The 18,937-nt window shown below is 37.6% G+C and overlaps 4 protein-coding genes across 7 annotated transcripts; 2 read left to right on the top strand and 2 right to left on the bottom strand.

The window, feature by feature from the left end:
* The first annotated feature begins 4,837 nt into the window (after nucleotides 1-4,837).
* LOC119986975 lies at nucleotides 4,838-7,177 on the top strand. Its single transcript, XM_038831661.1, has one exon. It carries the CDS (start codon nucleotides 4,838-4,840, stop codon nucleotides 7,175-7,177), a length of 2,340 nt encoding a protein of 779 aa, XP_038687589.1.
* Nucleotides 7,178-7,939: 762 nt separating this feature from the next.
* On the bottom strand, nucleotides 7,940-9,949 carry LOC119987170 (purple acid phosphatase 17-like). The gene is made up of 6 exons (XM_038831974.1): nucleotides 9,432-9,949; nucleotides 9,175-9,331; nucleotides 8,937-9,044; nucleotides 8,712-8,839; nucleotides 8,429-8,625; nucleotides 7,940-8,339 (listed from the first exon to the last, which is right to left on the bottom strand). Exons 1-6 carry the CDS (start codon nucleotides 9,624-9,626, stop codon nucleotides 8,120-8,122), a joined length of 1,005 nt encoding a protein of 334 aa, XP_038687902.1. The 5' UTR covers nucleotides 9,627-9,949; the 3' UTR covers nucleotides 7,940-8,119.
* Nucleotides 9,950-11,519: 1,570 nt separating this feature from the next.
* LOC119987173 (DNA-directed RNA polymerase II subunit 4-like) lies at nucleotides 11,520-14,556 on the top strand. 3 transcript variants are annotated; one of them, XM_038831977.1, is made up of 6 exons: nucleotides 11,520-11,650; nucleotides 12,274-12,382; nucleotides 12,574-12,651; nucleotides 13,568-13,601; nucleotides 13,699-13,767; nucleotides 14,200-14,556. In XM_038831977.1, the coding sequence occupies exons 1-6, from the start codon at nucleotides 11,602-11,604 to the stop codon at nucleotides 14,275-14,277; spliced, it is 417 nt and encodes a 138-aa protein (XP_038687905.1). In that variant the 5' UTR covers nucleotides 11,520-11,601; the 3' UTR covers nucleotides 14,278-14,556. The 3 variants fall into 3 exon arrangements, with proteins under 3 accessions (XP_038687905.1, XP_038687907.1, XP_038687906.1); XM_038831979.1 differs by lacking the exon at nucleotides 11,520-11,650 and adding an exon at nucleotides 11,996-12,106; XM_038831978.1 differs by lacking the exon at nucleotides 11,520-11,650 and adding an exon at nucleotides 12,017-12,185.
* Nucleotides 14,557-14,641: 85 nt separating this feature from the next.
* Nucleotides 14,642-17,601, bottom strand: LOC119987171 (annexin D5-like). Of its 2 annotated transcripts, XM_038831976.1 has the most exons (7): nucleotides 17,454-17,601; nucleotides 17,279-17,396; nucleotides 16,637-16,782; nucleotides 16,209-16,427; nucleotides 15,347-15,562; nucleotides 15,175-15,264; nucleotides 14,642-15,023 (listed from the first exon to the last, which is right to left on the bottom strand). In XM_038831976.1, exons 2-7 carry the CDS (start codon nucleotides 17,352-17,354, stop codon nucleotides 14,820-14,822), a joined length of 951 nt encoding a protein of 316 aa, XP_038687904.1. In that variant the 5' UTR covers nucleotides 17,355-17,396; nucleotides 17,454-17,601; the 3' UTR covers nucleotides 14,642-14,819. The 2 variants fall into 2 exon arrangements, with proteins under 2 accessions (XP_038687904.1, XP_038687903.1); XM_038831975.1 differs by having other exon boundaries at nucleotides 17,279-17,599.
* Between the last annotated feature and the right edge of the window lie 1,336 nt (nucleotides 17,602-18,937).

Below are 18,937 nucleotides of genomic sequence, written 5' to 3'. Positions count from 1 at the left end.
TGAATTCATTTATTGGTACACCAAATTTGTCCTTGGGCCCTAATTATACGTTCACAATAATTACTTATGTGGAGGTTAGTTGGTGTCTGATTGTGACAAATACATACGCACAAAACGTTAGGGAAAGGAAACCATAAATAAGATATAAGTCCACGACCTATCCATGGAGTCTTGTGGACCTGATGAGAATCCCACATCGAAAGATGGTGGGTTTGAAGTCTAGCTTATAAGGGAGGACAAACCTCCTATTGTCAACCTGGGTTTTCAATAGAGAGTTAGGCCCAAACTTGTGATGCTAGACTTGGGCCCCCATCCCGTGTGGCGGGTTTTCATCATTGGTGCTTTCATTAAGAGTGCACCTGCCTGCGTGCAGGCCCGTGGGCTGGCACTATTGTAGGCGGGCCTACCCCATAGCCCATTCCTTTGTGGAGTTGGGTTAGCAAACAGTGGGCCGTGTCCATTGTGGGTGGGTTTTCATCATTGGTGCTTTCATTGAGAATACACGCGCCTGCGTGCAGGCCCGTGGGCTGACACTATCGTAGGCGGGCCTACCCCAGAGCCCATTCCTTTGTGGAGTTGGGTTAGTAGACAGTGGGCCGTGTCCATTGTGGGCGGGTTGGAAAAGAGAAAAAGACCGTTAAAAAAAGAGAAAGAAAAAATGCCGTTAAAAGTAACTGGGAAAGTCTTAGATCCACTGGACCTGGCAACGCTATGTGATCCTGGGCGGTAAGTGGGCAGTATGCCGAAATGGTACAGTCAGGGGTTTTCAATAGAGAGTTAGGCCCAAACTTGTGATGCTAGACTTGGGCCCCCATCCCGTGTGGCGGGTTTTCATCATTGGTCCCGTGTGGTGGGTTTTCATCATTGGTGCTTTCATTAAGAGTGCACGTGCCTGCGTGCAGACCCGTGGGCTGACACTATTGTAGGCGGGCCTACCCTATAGCCCATTCCTTTGTGGAGTTGGGTTAGCAAACAGTGGGCCGTGTCCATTGTGGGTGAGTTTTCATCATTGGTGCTTTCATTGAGAGTGCACGCGCCTGCGTGCAGGCCCGTGGGCTGACATTATCGTAGGCGGGCCTACCCCAGAGCCCATTCCTTTGTGGAGTTGGGTTAGCAGACAGTGGGCCGTGTCCATTGTGGGCGGGTTGGAAAAGAGAAAAAGACCGTTAAAAAAGGAGAAAGAAAAAATGCCGTTAAAAGTAACTGGGAAAGCCTTAGATCCACTGGACCTGGCGACGCTATGTGACCCTGGCTTGCAAGGCTTGGGGCGGTAAGTGGGCTGTATGCCGAAATGGTACAGTCAGGGCCATACAGGAGGTTTAGAGTCTAGCTTATAAGGGAGGACCAACCTCCTATTGTCAACCTGGGCTTTCAATAGAGAGTTAGGCCCAAACTTGTTATGCTAGACTTGGACCCCCATCCCGTGTGGCGGGTTTTCATCAGGACCTTAGAGAACTCACATTCGTGTCTCTTAATAGATTATTCTCTATTTAGTAACAACTGCATCAATATCTTTATTCTAAATATCTACAACATTAAAATATTAGTTTAGTTTATTCTTATTTTATTATTACTTGTCTATATTATCTGATTTCAAGCAAAAATTAAAATGTATGATTATATATTAACTTTAGAAAAAATATTAGCATTGATTATAAATAAAAATAATTAGTAAAAAATTTTTAAATTATAATAAATTAAAATTTTTAAACATAATAAATAATGAATATTTTATATGATAGATATTAGTTAACATTAATTAATGATAAATAAAAATATGAGGTAAAGAGCAAACATTTACAACATTTATTTAGTATTAAAAAATAAAAGGTATTCATTATTTTAATATTTTAAACTTTTACATACTTATTTTTTTGGTTATGTACAAGTAGATACCCACTTGACAAGTATCAAAAGTAGAAAATGTTAAGAGATACCAATGTAGTGTGATTTTCAAGACAATTTGTACAATAAATTCTCTGTTATACCTATCAAACCTCTTTTACATATATCAATGTGAGTGCTCTTATAAAGAAGAAGGGAAGAAGCTCACAGGGGCAGAGAATCTCACAAAATCATAGAAATCGAATCGAAATAATCAAAAAAATTGAATAACTACAAATGATCTATTGATTGGTCGGTTAAATTCATGTCAAAAAATAAAAACCGACCGTTTACACTCCTGCCCGTTAATTCACCAACCTGTGTCCCAACTTTGAACAATAGAGCAGTTGGATGAGCAGCTTAAGATTATGGAGACTTGACCATTAGCTAGAGTAGTGCATTCAGTAGTTGCAGGCCATGTAGAGGCCTTCTGGTTGAGCGGCTCAAGGTCCTGTGGGCTTGTCTTCTCAGCCGAAGGATGATGTGACCAGCCATGTAGATCGTGTCAGGCTGTTAGCGGCGCTTGGGCGAATGGCTCGAGTTCTTTGATTTTAGGTTAGACGACGGGCCTGATATTCGGCCGCGCCTTTGGGGCCTTCGAAGGCCCATTTAATACTTGGGCTATATTGTATTGTTCAGTTGCCTTTTTTGATAGTCTGATAGAATATGTTTTGGATACAAACTTAGGCCGTGTGTCCTTTAGCCCATGAGGCTTAAAAAGCCTTGTTTGCAAATGATCTTAAAAAGCTTTAATAGAAAGAAAACAAAATCTTCGAGTGTAAAGTACTAGGCTAGACATGAAACATTCGCATTATAATTGCGCCGTGGATGCTGGGCCTGGTGTGGGTTAGTAGCCTATTGGGTCCAGGAGCTGCTTGGACCGGTCCGTGACTTGCCTGGAGGTTTGGCGAGAGTAGTTGGATTATCCCCTTTGGGGTTTACAGCATATGGCTCGACCCTAAGGACTGTGTCTTGTGGTGGTTTCCCAATGGTTACAAAAAAAAAAAAAAAATACTAGGCTAGACATGAACACAATATTGGTCCCCTTATTGAAGAAAAATAAGAAGACAACCAAACAGGAAAAGGCTTGGATAAAGAAAGACAATCCACAATAGCAAGGAGAACTTGAGATCGAGGGAGTTCGAACTGCTATAATCAATCCGCTCTTCATATCGTGTTTGTCATGTAAGATCGTATTCGCATTTTTTTATCCTCCAATGTACCAAAGAAAACAAATGAAACAAATACAACTTGATGTTACCAGGAGGAGAAAGCCCAAACAGTTAGTGAATCACCAGAGTGCACTCCCAACTTTGCAAGAAAATTAGCACAGAAGTTTTCTTCTCGCAACTCATGATTAATGCAGACCATCCAAGAATGAGAAAATAGTGATGAAATATTCCTCAATAATGAGAAATATGGGTGAGACAAAATGTCACCACTTCTGATTAGTGAGATGACTTCTCGTGAGTCACATGCGAAACCAGCTAAGACGCACCAGATGAGTCCCGAATAAGGACTCCTGCAAATGCTCTTATAGAGCATATGAGTTACACAAGCACATCGCAAACTCAAATTGGCAACAATTAGACACTCAATTCCCAAGCAAGGGGAGCTAATGTTAATTAATCATGTACCAATAGGGCAATGGGTATCCACTTTTGCTATTGAAATATGACCCCAAAAATAAAATTAATTCTTAATTAATCATGTAATTACCTTCATGTCGTTATTAAGTGAGAAGGTCAACATAGACAATACAAACAATTGAATTTTTTTTTCTCATAAAATTTATTTTATCATGGGGTGTTTTTAACCGATTATGGAAGTTTTGGCCCTAGATCATGTCATTCAACTTTAATGTTAATTAATTTTAGATTTGTCCTTTTCATTTCAAACAGAAAAGTCAATTACTTTCAATTATTATATGCATAAATAAAATAATAAACAACATCCAATTAAATTTCTTATCTATAATTTTTTATCTAATTTATTGATTAATCTATCATAACCAATAACCTTTTTATCATTATAATAATTGAATGAAATTAACTTGTTATGACTATCAATATTTTTTAAAAAATATCTTATAAACAAAATATTAACTGGCCAATAAAATCCAATACTTCTGCTAAACTTCTAGCTTGGCTAGGCTGATGTTATGATGATCCATTAAATTATTTTCTTTAATATTTTATGTTTACAATTTGAGGTTTATTATTGGCCAAAATTAATGTTTTTTTTAATTCATACTTCAATGTATTATATTTATATATGTAGCTTGCAAAACTTGGTAATTAATAAATAAATAAATTGGTAATTACTTAATATGCAAGTAGTTGTATGTATTTATAATTATTTTCCGACAAGCCAATCATGTTATTATGTCCAAGTGTGTGTGACAATTGAGACTTTGCATGAATAAGACCCCTTTTTCTCTTCAGTTTTCTAGTCCATGTTTCTGAAAAAGAACACACACATAGAGATGAGCAATTCACAACAAATAATAGAGTAAGAGTCAGTTGTTACATTCGTTAAGCAAAATTGTCACTGTAAGTGCAAAAAAGTCGTAAACGTTTTGCCGATGCATCTATCATTCAGACGCCTTCATTTGCCGGCTGCAGTGTATTACAGTCGAGTGTCAACGTACGCCATTGTTCTCCCTTCTCCCTCTTGTTGATAGAAAACAAGCAAGGACGATCGATCAAAGAATATTTTATGCACACCCTGCAACCCTTCATAGTTTACAATTTTTTTTTGATAACCGAGAACGACACCATACAAGTTTACTCTTTGGACATTCGATATAAACTCAGTCCGTCTAGGCTATTTGAATAGATCTTTCTTCACAATACTCACCTATAACATTGATGATTTCAACCCCATCACGCAGGTACAGGCTGATCGCTACAGCATTGTTTAGGAGTTCATTGCATCTCTCTGGTCTGGAGGAATGGAGATCATCATCAAAACTGTAGCGGGGAAAAAGTTCTTCATTTACGCCGAGGGTAGCAACACAATCTTTGATGTAAAGTCAAAAATATACGACAGGGAGGGAATACCACCAGACCAGCAGAGACTAATCTTTGGTGGGAGGCAAATAGTGGATGAGTATACCTTGGATGACTACAAAATCGACAAGGGTCCTCTCTTCCTTGTTTTAAGGTTGCGAGGAGGAAATCCAACACTACAAGATGTTGCCTTGGAGGGGATTGAAAGTGCCAAGCGTAAACTACTTCAAATTGAATCATTTGTGTTATTAACACCATTCTTGCAAGCCTTTCTTGCTGTTTTTGGATCGTTCAGGCATCGGTCTCACAACAGAATGCTCCAGTTCTTTATATGGATAGCATATGTTCTGTCCACCTTCTTAATATCCTACACCATTGGCATGATGCTATCTGCTTCTTTCCATAACGGATTGTTTCCCATATGGGCAGTCCTTTTGTGCATTGTCCTCGGAGGTACTGCTTCCATATCTGCTTACAGTATTGGAGACAATGAGTCTCAAAAGAAATTTAATTTTGATATTCTAGTCCGAGCCTTTTCAGTTATGTGGTTCCTTGTTATGAAAGGCAGTGAAGTATTTACGTTCCCTTTGTATCTCTTTTTGATTCTGACTGCGATCAAGACTTGGGAGAGGTCACGAGCTCTAAGATCAGCTAGCAAAATGGACGGGTTGGCAAAAGAGACAAAGTTGATTGCAGATTTCATGAACTATGAGCACAAGTTAAGAAAAGCAGGTGAAGTACTAGATCCTACTTCCATGGCAGGATACAAGTACCTGGTGCGAGGGGAGGATGAGAATAATGTGAAAGTTGTGCCACCACTCTACCAAAAGCGCCTTGAGATTACAGAAGAAGTTATCACAATTGAGAAGATATGGCAGTGCAAAGGTCAGCTTCTATGCTCTGGCACGGGAGACCCAGATGGGCAACTTAAGGACATTTGCCTCTCTTTCGCATTGTGCAAGCTATTCTGCTGTAGATTTGCTGGATACACATTGCTCGAGCGCTCTCAAGAAAAGTTAACGCTTCTAACTCGTTCTGGTTTGCTTGCTTATGGTAGCGATTATGAAAGACCATTCAGAGTGATTGAGGTGGAACTGGCATTTCTTCAAGATTTTTTGTACACAAAGTACCCCATTATTTTTCGACGCGGTCTCCCAATCTATAAAATTATTGAGCTTATCATTTTCATGGTTGGTTGTTGTGTCGCAACATCCGAGCTAAAGAACTATCAAGCACCAGATGGATATTTAAGCCTTCACACAGGTGCTGGCTGGAGAATCGATGTTGTTGTAACTACTGCAATGATATGGGTAATTTTTCTTACTGAAATCATGGAGCTTCTCTTTATTTTATTTTCAAATTGGACTAAAATGACATTGATATCTGATTATGTCCGAAAACCGGCATGGCAGAAGAACAAGTTTGTAGAAAAAGTAATAGAATTCATATGCAACAGACAATGGTTAAGTCCATGGGGGAGAGTGCTTGGCCAATACTCTCTTCTTGAATCCTTTGATCATAACCCCAGCAAGTTCCTGTACAATTCTTTTACTGCTGCTTTTATGGACATTCCTTGCAATGGTCAAAAAGAAAGGACTCCTATCAAGTTGCCTGTGGAAGTGAAGCAACAAGTTTCTCATACTCTAAACTTAACAGGTCGTCGAGTAGCAAATGGTTTTACATCATTGAATCGAAATGGAGTCGCTCACAAGCTTGGCTGGGCTTGTAAACTTGAGTCACCTGTTCATGTCATTATGGTATGGCATATAGCCACCACCCTTTGTGAAATAGATTCTTCAATAGGAGCCAATCCAGAAGTGCAAAGAGAAAAAGATTTTGTTGTGGCAGCTAGCTTGTCCAAGTACTGTGCCTATTTGGTTGGATTTTGTCCAAGATTGTTACCAGTTCATGCTTATTCCGCGAAATTTATTTTCGATCAGGTAGTTTGTGAAGCAAGGGAAGATCTCAATGGATGTTACTCTATGAAGAGTAGATACGACGAAATGATTCTCTTAGCGGAACGTGATCCTGAAGAAAGTACTATAATGAGAAGGGGAGCTGTGCTTGGTAAAAGACTGATGGAAATAATTGAAGACTCACCACAAAGATGGAAAATTTTGGCTGAATTCTGGGCAGAGCTGATGCTGTTTTTGGCAATCTCAGGTGATGAAACAGCTCATGCTGAACACCTAGTCAAAGGTGGAGAATTTGTGACACACTTGTGGGTTTTGCTGCAACATGCCGGCGTACTCGAGCAAGAAACAGCAGAACAGGATGTTTGAGAATGCAAGATAAAATGTGTGGAGTTCTTTACAATAATTCTCAAGGGGAAGTGCAGAAAATTTTGTAATGCGTTTGTTGTTTTATTTCCAGTTTGTGTTTTTTTTTGGATTCTTCAAGATATCTGAACAGACTTGCTTTGAATAAATTTTCATTAGATCCAAGAAAGAGTACTCTGATGGCACAAATGGATGTGGTTCATATAAAAGAGAAGGTGACCAGAGATGTTGCAAGCCATGCAGACAATTATGAACAAAAGTACAGAGAATTCACGGTCCCATCAGTTCGGGTACTCAGTTTCAATTTTTGTGATTGATTGACGCAGTCGAAAACGTAATATTGAGGCTAAACTTACGTTTAAGTCTAAAACACAAGAAACTGAAATCCACCAAAGAGAAGTAAATTGTTATCCTAAATAAACCGATTATCCTAAATAAATCGGGAACTGAATACCTAGTAAACAATGTATTAAAACAAAGGAAATCACAAATATTACGCAATGCTCAAAAATAGTAACATAATTTGGCCAAAACAGCCGGGTTAGGGGCAAAGCATATAGTCTTAATGACCATGCCGAATCGAGTCACTAGGATAAATTTTACGAAATTTCGAGTTCGTGACTTTTCAATCCTACCAAAAGGTATTCTTGTAATAAAGATGAGAGTAGTCCTACATCATTGATATTCAACTTCCCAGAGATAAATATAATGACACCATCATCTTGCACATCTTTTTCTGGCCTCTGATAATTATAATGGCAATCATAAAAAATGATGTACTATTTTTTCATTCAATCTTAACATGCAACTGATAACAACATCACAAGTTCTACACTCCATTTCTTAGTATCTCAAATCTTTCAAAACTACATCCAAGAAAGAATCATCTGCATAAATCGATGGTAAAATGCAATCATAATCTACTTCAGCTATTGATCTAAAGCTTTATATCGACTGGTGAAGCAGCAGCTGCTTCGATGAATTCAACTTGTGTAAAACTCTGCCATAAACATCATAGAATGCAACATCTGCTTCAGTTTGACTCAACTTCACAGACATGAATCCTTGCCCATCATAGAAGAATTTGAGACTTTCTTTGTTCATTTCTTTAGTATCTCCTCTCCACGCCTTCGATCCGGCTCCACTTGTTAAAAACTGCATTGGGCTGCAACAAAGTTTCAGAATTAGGGACATATTATATGTTACAGAAGATTGAGCTAAATTTTAACCATGTGCACTTCTTCAGAATTCTACCTCTCTGTGTCACTGATATGTTCAAGGCAGTGGTCATGTCCATTCATGTAGAAATCGACATCGTTGGCCTTAAGAACTGGGAGAAGAAGGTCTACAAGTTCCTTGGTGTCACCATGGTGTCCAACACTTCTAATTGCATGGTGACCAACAACAATTTTCCACTTTGCAGTTGATTCACTCAAAGCCATTTCCACATCCTATTAACAAATATTGAACATTTGAATTCCTGTCAGTAATGCTGGAATCCTGACTCATTCTCTTCTGTTTAGGAGAAGAATCAAACCTTTAATATGTTTGTAATGTAACGCTTGCGAGAGGAGATGCCGCGCCAATCATAGTTTTGGCCATCTGGGTTTGTGAAGTATGTTTTCACAAATGGAGTGGTGTCCACAAAGAAAATCTCAGCTAGCTCTGCAGATCATTCAAAATTAAACAGGTCAAAACTTCCATGATTATGTTCTTAAATGTTGAATTCAGTTAAGTTTTTGAATGAAAGAAGCCAAATCACCTGCATTGACAATGAAGGATCTCAAACAAAGCCATCTGCTATCAATTTTTCTGAGAAGAGGACTCAATTGTGCCACTGCATTTCCCCTGTAGTCATGGTTCCCCAACACTAAACAAAGAAAAGAAAAGTAATCAAAGAATTTTAACTACAACTTAATAGTATATGCTCCGTAGAACGTCTCGTACCAAAACTGATGCAAAAAGACTAAATTTTGTTAGAATTGGTCAAGTGTTCTTACCACTGTACCACTGCTTTTGCAGACTCTTAGCAGTATAAATCTTAGTGAATGATTCCTCAAATGCTGTGTCATGCTCACTTGTCAGTCCCTTGTCATAGAAGTTATCGCCAGTAGAAACTACAAAATCAATGTCAAGCTTTTCTCCAATCCTTCCCATCTACAATCAAAACCAGAAAACAAAAAAAAAAATTGTAAGAAACTAAAATTGATTTTTCACTGAATGAGGTATACAACAAGAAGAAAAGATGGCGAATAACCTGAAAAGCAACTTCAGATTGATTGAAACCACCTCTTCTTCCCCAATCTCCAATCACCAAAAAACTCAGTGACCCATCACTCTTTGTTGGATGTTCAAATCTCTGAAGCTCTGCAGACCCACAGAGCAAATACACACCAAACCCAATTGCCAATACAAACCAAGAAACCATTGTTGTTCCTCTGAAACCTGACATGCCTACTATGTGTTTGAAGAAAGACTAGAGAAGTAGCAATGATGAGAATACCAATTAACCTGATACCCTCTTCTTATATTGCCATAAAAGACCAATCAATCATTCAGAAATACACAAAACAACAATCAGTTAAACTGAATTGCTCATGAATCCCACAGAAAAACCTGCAAGTTGGACTGTTGGAGGATCTCTAGCAAGGAAATTGGGTACTATACATGTGATCAGAGCTCTCCATATTATGGGCAGTTTACAGGATTTAATGCAGGAATTGGGCTTCTCTTCTTCCATTCAGAATAGTTTGCCTTTATTAGGGTCTGTTACTTTCTGTTTCAAGTTTCTTTTTCTGCAACTGAAACAAACTATGGGCGTTGGTTGGCTGGCTGGCTACAGTGGTTGATGAGGCAGGATATGCGAATATCCTGACGAATCTGTTCTGGGATAAGACTTGGAAATTGGAATATTCTGATTTCTTACCTTTTTTTTTTCACAAAGCGGAACATTCGCGGTTTTATCCTAAAGCTTTGACCTTAAAAGAATCTTATTGGACCCTCCACTAACTAACTTTCATTTATTAAGAGTGTGGTTGGATTGAGGGATTTGGAGGGGAGGGAAAAGAATGAAAATGAAGTTTCCTTCCAATTCCCTTGTTTGGATAGTTTATAAAAAATTGAGGAGAGGGATTTGAGGGGATTTGGGAGGAAGATTTCTTTAAATTTTTGTCAAAATTCTTTTCTCCCAAAATGAAGTAATTTGAGGGAAGAAATTACTAATTAAATTACTTATATGTTTAAAACTTATTTTACCATTATACAAAACACTTAAACATAAAAAATAAGGATAAACTAGTAAATTAAACTATTTTTTTTTCATTTTTTTTATTTATCCAAACATGAGAGAGGAAAATGTATTTTTCCTTCCATTCTCTTCCGTTCTCTTCCTTCCCCTTCCCTTTCCCTTCCCTTCCCTCCCCCTCCCCCAAATCCCTCAATCCAAACACACTCTAAGTGTTTTTAATTGTAAATAGTGGCGAAATAATGATTAGTAATAATTTTAAATAATAAAATATTATATTTTTATCTAGAATAATACTTGAGAACCTAAAAAGTGATCTCCAAACGACCCCCATTTAACGTAGAGTGTTGGATGTGAAGTGGGCCCTACATGTATGTTTTTAATCAATGATTATTTTAATATCACATTGATTTGAGAGATTTTTAGGGGTCAAATTTTAGGGGTCTCTAGTATTGTCCTTTTATCTATCATAATTGTTATTTATGAAAGTTTATTCAAAAATTCAATAGACAATAATCATGATCAAAATGTTGATAGGGATCAAAACCCTAGACAAGAAATGAAAAGACAGATAACTAAGAGCGAGAGAAACAAAAAATAGAGGTTGCATGGAGTTTGTACATTTTTTTTTGATTGGACTTACATTTTTATTTTAGTTAGCCTGATACACTTTCTTATGTGGTCCGGTACAATTTTTCATTGGGAGCCTGATATATTTTGTCCTATACATACAATATATTTTAGGGAGTCACTATTTACGTATGAATTTGGACTAACCACACACATTTTTTTTTAAAAAAAACATTTAATTTTATAAGATTTCAGTGGGGTTGGCCAATACATTATGGACCTCTTTATCATTCAATGTAGACTAGACTATACAAGACTTGAGCCGCAAGGGGCCCAAAGTGCAATGCCTTAAGGCTTATACTACTTTCTCGGCCCAAATGCTTTTCCAAAATGAGCCCAATGGGCTTTACTCTTTGGACCATAATGCAAACCTATTTTGTGGCCCAAAAGGCTTTGAACTTCGAGTCTTAAAGGCTAGGCTAACATACTCTGTCGGCCCATCTTCTTCTCTGCACGCACAGCAACACACAACATATATTTATTCCTCCGTAACAGAATTTTTGGTCATAGACTGTCTCATCTGCGCATCGATTACCATACGATCATCTCAACGATGTCTAGGGAAGAAGAAGAAAACGCGGCGGAGCTGAAGTTCGGAGACGGTATCCCGACCCTCTTCTTTTTCTCTTCTTTAATCCTCAAATCGTATCCTTCATTTATAAATATACATTCTTTGTTTCTCTGTAATACTCAAACATTCGATACGATCACCGATGGTGGGTCCCCGAATCTTGATTGAGAAGATTCTTCTCATGGGTCCTCCAGCTCTGTTATTCTGTTCTTTTCTCTAATTTATTATTCTTCCCTCATGTTTTTATTATTATTATTATTATATTACTGGTTGTTGTCCTGTGAGTATATATCTGGTGATTGATCAAGCTATCCTTTGGGAGGAAACAAATAAATACGTGGCTTAAATAATTGGAAGTTTTTTTTTTTGGGGTTTTCCTTGGTTTGTTTGTCATGGTGTCATCTGGTGAAATCATTCATTGAGCCTTGAGTTGTGGGGATGATTTGTTTCCATTGGGTTTTGAGAAATTTAAGAGCTTTACAGTAAGGTGATATGTCGTATGGAGTTTGTGCTGATCAACATACCCTTTTGTTGGAAGAAATAAATATGGGGCTTAACTGATGAAAGTATATAGGTTTACATTCGTTGGTTTTGTTGATGGTGTTATTTGGTGAAATCATTGGTTGGTGCTGATGTTGTGTTTTCTTTTTACAGATTTTGTGAAGGCCAAATGTTTGATGAATAGTGAGGTGGCAATACTTCTTGAGCATAGATGCGAGCAACTTAAGCAGATGTCTGACGATCAATTGAATCGAATTCCACAGTGAGTCCTCGACACTCTTTTATTTAACAATGTTAATTGTTAAGGTTAATTATAAATTTTTTTCCCTATATTGTAATCGTTTTATTTTCATTCTATGCTTTGTAGTTTGTTCTTCCCGTCAGTCTTTTTTTTGAACTATCATCAAAATACTACCCTTGTGATTATTTGATTATGTCGTCTTGCATTTCTAGAGTTTTTGAGAAGTCACTGCAGTATGTCCAGCGTTTTAGCCGCTTCAGCAATCAGGAAGCTGTGAAGCAGGTTCGAGAGTATCCATCATTTTGAAGCCCAATGCCCTTTATATTTGTGGTGTAGTTATTTATGTGAAAGTTTATATTTTTTTTCCCTTTTACAACTTAAAATAAACATTGCATTAATTCCCTCTCGACTGGAATGAAGCCTTCCAAATACGTAGAGGATTTGTCTATTTATATTTAATTGTGAGATAAACCCTGCACAACATTGAAAAACTCCAGGAGATCTGTTTCTGTTATGTTGAGTCAAAACCTTTCTTGGGCTATTTTCACTCGCCGTTCCTTCTCATGACATATGTTCTATGCTCTAATGGATCCATAAGGCTTATGTGACAGGTTTTAGTATGTATTGTTTTCTGGGTTTTCTCTTAACAAATAGCCCTAAAGTTTTTCGATTAGGTAACTTGACAACAGAACAACAATTTTATATGTTATTTTTATTATTTAGATAAATTGTCGAAATCAGTTGATCAATATAGCTTTATTGATGGGTTAAGGAAGCTTGCACCTTGAATCTGTTCTCTCTTATCACTGATCTGAGTAATTTGATTTGGGAAAAATTTTCCTGTACTTAAGTGGTTTCTTGAGTATGACCTTTCCCCCTTAATTTTCATTATCCAGTTAGTTTTTGCTAAATAAAAAGATTCTCCCATTTGGTAAGTCGTTTTCCTGTGGATACTCTCGACTATGTGTCCTTTGGCCCTGTGCCCATTTTGAAGTGGATTTGAAGTGGTGGCCAAGTGATTCTCAGCCCTTTGTGCCACCCAGCTGAGCTGTCTGAGCCACTTTGATATCTTCTTTTTTCTTTGTTGGACATGGAATCTTTCTTTCTTGGAAGGTTTATTTGCATTAGATCAAGTTTAATATCTTTGACAACTATTCAGAGCCATTTCTATTTTTAAGTCAGCTGTAATCCTTAACTGACAATCAGAGTACTTAGTCGATACCAGTTGGCAGAATACGAGGTATGTTGTTAAACCATTTATGGGATCGCTTTAGTCTGTTTTGTATCCAACAGAGGAAAACAGTTTAGTGAAGTTGCTCTTGCTTTCTGCTCTGCAGCTTGCTGTTATTGGAAATCTTCGCCCTGAAGCTGCGGATGAAGCTCTTGCTGTTGTGCCTTCTCTAAAGGTGTGCCTTTTCAAACACATTTTCCCTCTAGGTTTTTCGTTGACTAGAATATAACTAACAATCGTGCACACATTTAATCCAATGAAAACATATTGTAGTTCCGATCAAAACATCCAAATTGTTGCACCCACTGAAGGAATTTTGTTGAAAACAAATTCAGTATCTTAAAAGATTCTGATTTGGTTTTGTTTTAATAAGTATTTTTTTTGTCATATTAGTACATGGATAAATAACTGTATTTATTTATACTTGCTGACCTTATACAGATCTTATTTTCTTAGTTGCATTAGATAACTGGACAGAAAGTACTTTTCCAGTTTTCCTGTCATTTTCATGAATGTTTTCTTCCTTGGCTTTAAATTATCAAAAACCTTGGTGCGTGGAGCAGGTTTTTTCATCAACTTAACATCAATGAATTGCTTTGATTTGCAGACCAAAGGAAGAGGTTATGACGAGGAAACGATCGAGAAGATGCTGAATGAACTAGCTCTAATCAAGAAATTTGAATGAGTTATCCAATTCCCTACTCCCATCAAGATCAACATGCACACATGAAATGAAGTATTTCTTTGCTGGCCAGGCTTTTGGTGCCGCTGCTGCTGCATGTTCTGATCAATGAGATTTTTTATTTTTTTATTTATTTATCACATTTGAATATTTGAATTTAGTTGGGTGTTTGAAAGTTAGATACAGAGTTGCTTGTCATTGATGAAACTGTGGACAACACAGTTCAATATTGAAGGATGTTGTAGTGTAGAAGACAATACTGAAAGCATAAATATTGAAGGATGTTGTGGCTGCTTCCATTGAGTGGACTATTCATTGGCATGGTTTTGCAATATTTCCTCGAGAGGTGGGAGTGAAAACCAAGAAATCCACAATGATATATGTATATAAACAATCAAACTAACACTACAATATAAAACAGCCTAATTCACACCAAATCAAATTCTGGGAAAATCGTCACAGACATGATTCAAGAAATCATTCAATACACATAAGACACACTACACAGTTGTGGAGTTACTTAGACATAAGACTTCCAACTTTGGCTAATTGTTTGGACCCAAAAGAGATAGCAGGAAGGTCCTGTAATGACCTGATGTTTCCGAGTGAACCGCATTGTTCAAGGTCTTCCTGTACTTTTTCAGGTACTCAGCCTTTATGTATTGCATATCAATCTCAGTCCTTGTTACAATTACCCTTATGAGAGTTGTGTCGTTGGTGCCCAAACCTTTCATTGCCTTGTGCAGCACCTGCAAAGTTTTATAAAGGGTTAAAGTTGTATCTGTGAATAAAAAACTTGACCACAAATAAATGAATGAAACACAAAACAATCCCAAGTAGAAAGACGATCAAAAAGTCGTTCTGTTAAAGATTCAAAGTATGCTTTCATTTAGAGAGTACCTTTGCAAAATACTTTCCTGGATTCTCAGCGCAACGGAGAATTGTCAGCAACGCATGCTCAAACTTTCCAGAAGTCTCTTTCTTCACTGCCTGATAGAGATTTAATTTGACATGACATCAAAGCAAATTCCAAAGAGCAAAGATAGATGACAAAGACCAAAGAAAAATATACCTTTTCCAGCGAGTTTTTATACATGTCTTGATAAGCATAGGAGATGGCAGATAATTGTGCCCGGCTTCGCTGACTGAAGATGTTAATAAAAGTCTTCTCATCGGTTCCCAATTTCTTTTCACCTGCTCTATATAAAACCTTTGCATCCTTCTCGGCCATCTCTTTAATAACTTCAAACCCTTCAGAACGAGGTGTGCTTACATATGCCAGCAATAGCTGCACCAATTTTTTTTTTCAAATTCCTAGTATGATTATCCGAAAATAAGGGAGTTCTGGAAAATTTAAATAGCATAATAACAGTATATCAACTTAGTATAAGGCACGTTGAAGCTATAATTAAAGAGCATTACATGAACAACCACGTTCAATGAAGTTCAACCTGGGGTTCAAAAAGCCCTACAAGTAAAATTCATATAATTTAGTGCCAAGTAACTCTGCATCTAATAATATATCAGCACACGCCTCGTTATTTACTTTAGACATGGTGTATGCATTTATCAGTTCTCCAAAAAGATTTTTATCAGTAGAGTGCTAGCAAAACGAGAGCCAGAGAACTCAATTTCAAGTCCACAACAAAGAAAACTAGACGTTGAGACCCTAATTTTGGAGCTGTTTCTGAGCCAATCGCCAACATTTAATGACCAAGCTATGTTTTGTTCGTCTCTCTATCCTTATGCACATCAACTGCTGTAATTCATCAAAGACTATTATACCATGACATAAGCTTCCGACACATCCAGGATAAGGCTTTAAACCAATTTACATGGACTAATTTAACATTGACATGGTACAGAATTTCCAAACATTAAGCTTTAAAGCTACTGCTGAAACGCAAACAACTGTAAGAATGTAGCGAGTTTACCTTCTTATGATCCCCAGAAGTATGTAATTCAATATCATGCTCCAAATGAACACCAAATTTTGCATAATAATGTTGTTTCATTACTTGAATCTGAGACGGGGTCCGAGAGCAGATTACTTCAGTTGCAGCTTCATGATTTGTTGTATCCGAACTCAATCCCTGCTTGACAACAACTGCATCTCGTCCAGGCGGATCGTGCATCCAGAGCAGAACAGCTGTCTGAAAAATTGAACAATTACAAGATTTTTAATACTGAAAAATAAATGGAGACAATAAGTCTCACTATAGTTAAGGAACAATCAATCGGAAACTCTTGCTGTAAAGTTCATAATTCTGGCAGGATACTGGATACAAAGTTTCTACCCGTGATTGATAAATGTGAAAGTCCACGAATATATCAGCGCGAAAAAGTGACGTGATGTACCAACCTCTAGTTTACCAGTAAGCTCTGAAACCAGGCGTTTACGAATGTCTTCTGAATACATTGCCTTGTACTCCTGGCTGATGAGAGCACGGCATGTCGCATCTCGATGTGCGAGGAGATTGATAACTGCAGCAGTATCACATCCAAAACCTGCATAACACACAAAAAAAATACATCAGACTCCAATCAGTCGATTTAAACAGAGAAGCATAAATTTCAACTAAGAGAAAACCTAAACAAAGTTTTCTCGAATTTCTTTATTACTTTTCATAGAAGAAAAAAAACCCATATCATAACAATTCCTTTCTCTAGAAAAATAGAAACTTTAAGCCTAGGCCAAGCAACACAGATCGAGAAAAACCCTATCACCCCAATTCCATCTTCGCCCAAGACCAAAAAAATATAACAATAAAAATGAAAACTCGAACCTTTAAGCCATGGCCAAACAACACAGAGAGCCAATCCAGTTTATATAAAGGCAAAAACAGTAAAGTTGGAGCCCAAAATTACTAGAAAAAAGACAGCCAATAATTGACTATGAACTCTGCAATTGAATCTAGAAGGGTTCAGCAGAATATTCCAAAGAGACAAAATTTTGTTTTCCTGACTCTTAAAAGTTGGTGGGAGAGATTAAAAGGGTGGTTACCTTTGAAGGCACGATGAAGCTGTATGGCATCGTCTCGTGGAGACATAGCCACCGGTGGAACGGTTAGTGTAGCCATTCACCCACCTCTTCTTCTTCTTCTTCTTCTTGTCCTCTGTGTGAAGAAAAGAAACAGAAAGAAAGCAGAAATAGACAGACAAAGCAGAGCAGTTTTAATCAGTGAGTTGCAAAGTTTTGATTTTGATAACCACCCTCTTCACCGCTTTAATTCATGTATGTGGTAATCCGATTAACAATGAGATTTGAAAAGAAACCGCAGTCTAATCAGGTGGAGCCACAACGGCAACGTTGTCCGAGTCCTTCAGAGTTCAGGCAGACCAATGAATCTGAGTTTGTGAAATACGCGTCTAATAAAAAATACATTTAATTGCCTTTGTAGAAGAAGAAATTTCAACCGTGCAAGTCATGAACTCTGATGCAAGGGTCACCTTCTTCCGTTTACGAAAGACTGACACTTTGTTGACAAATGTAGTGTCACAGGCGCAGATTCATAATGGATTCGGACACATGTACGGCCCAATCTCATAAAACCGAAAGTCCCATAAACAAATTTTTATATGAAAGTTTCGGTTGATTATACACAAATGGTTCATGGTACTTCTTATCAACCACCATCGTTATCGGTGAATGTAACGTTGATCCCAAAGATGTGTAGTAGAGAAAAAAGATGGTCAATTTTCAACAACCATTTGCTAACAATAATTCATAGGTTGAAAAATCGGAACATGGTATTGGTTCTGATCATGATAGTGAAGGTGATGATAATGTCAATCAAGCTGAACGAAATATGCTCTCTCATTCATGCATCGTACTTCCAATTTTTGAATTTGGAGATATTGCTTTGACAGATGATGCGATCTATAGGAATTAATTGGAAGACGTATCCACAGGATATTACTTCCAATTTTTGAACCTTGGCCCATGCTTGAGCACTGATTTTGGCTTCTCCAATAAGAGGTAAAACAACACCATCAATAGAGGTTACAATTGCAAGCACAATAAATTGGTCCTGAGATTCCCACAAAGAATGAAGTTTTGCAGTTGCGGAATAGGTGAAATCTGTAGTTGGTGTTGGTGGGCAAGGTGTGGATCCATCCACATACCCAATTAGGGCATAAACTCGAAGTAGAGCAAGAAATTGCAACCTCCATGAGGAAAAATTCGTGGTAGTGAGTTTTAGAGGGATGGGAGAGATGACATGAACATTTTATGATTTACGGTGCCTGAGGTCGGGAGCTCTAACTATACAGTTAAGGGATATTTTTTTGTGAAATTCTGATTCCGTGGATTTATTGCTAGAAATCCACACCCCTATATATGTCAATAATATTGTTCTCTTTGGGTTTACTAGTTCTTGTGGATACATCGGACCCCTATACATACCAACAATATTATCCGTTTTGAGTTTATCGGTTCTCGTGAATCTATCGATCTCGTACGACTTTGTTCACCCTAAACCCAGCTACTACAGGCCGAAGCCCAACTCATTGAACAAGCCCAGCTACTTCGTGTCAAAACCCAACTCACTAAGTTTAGGAAAATATCTTGTTGAATGTAAGGGGGTGGACTTGACTTTATAAACCACTCGATTGGGTAAGACCCAACAAAAGTGGGATTCGTAACACTCCCCTGCTCACGTTA

Source organism: Tripterygium wilfordii, chromosome 20, assembly GCF_013401445.1.
Source record: "Tripterygium wilfordii isolate XIE 37 chromosome 20, ASM1340144v1, whole genome shotgun sequence".
In the NCBI taxonomy this organism is placed as follows: Eukaryota; Viridiplantae; Streptophyta; class Magnoliopsida; order Celastrales; family Celastraceae; genus Tripterygium; species Tripterygium wilfordii.
This window is presented reverse-complemented; position numbering and strand designations above follow the sequence as displayed.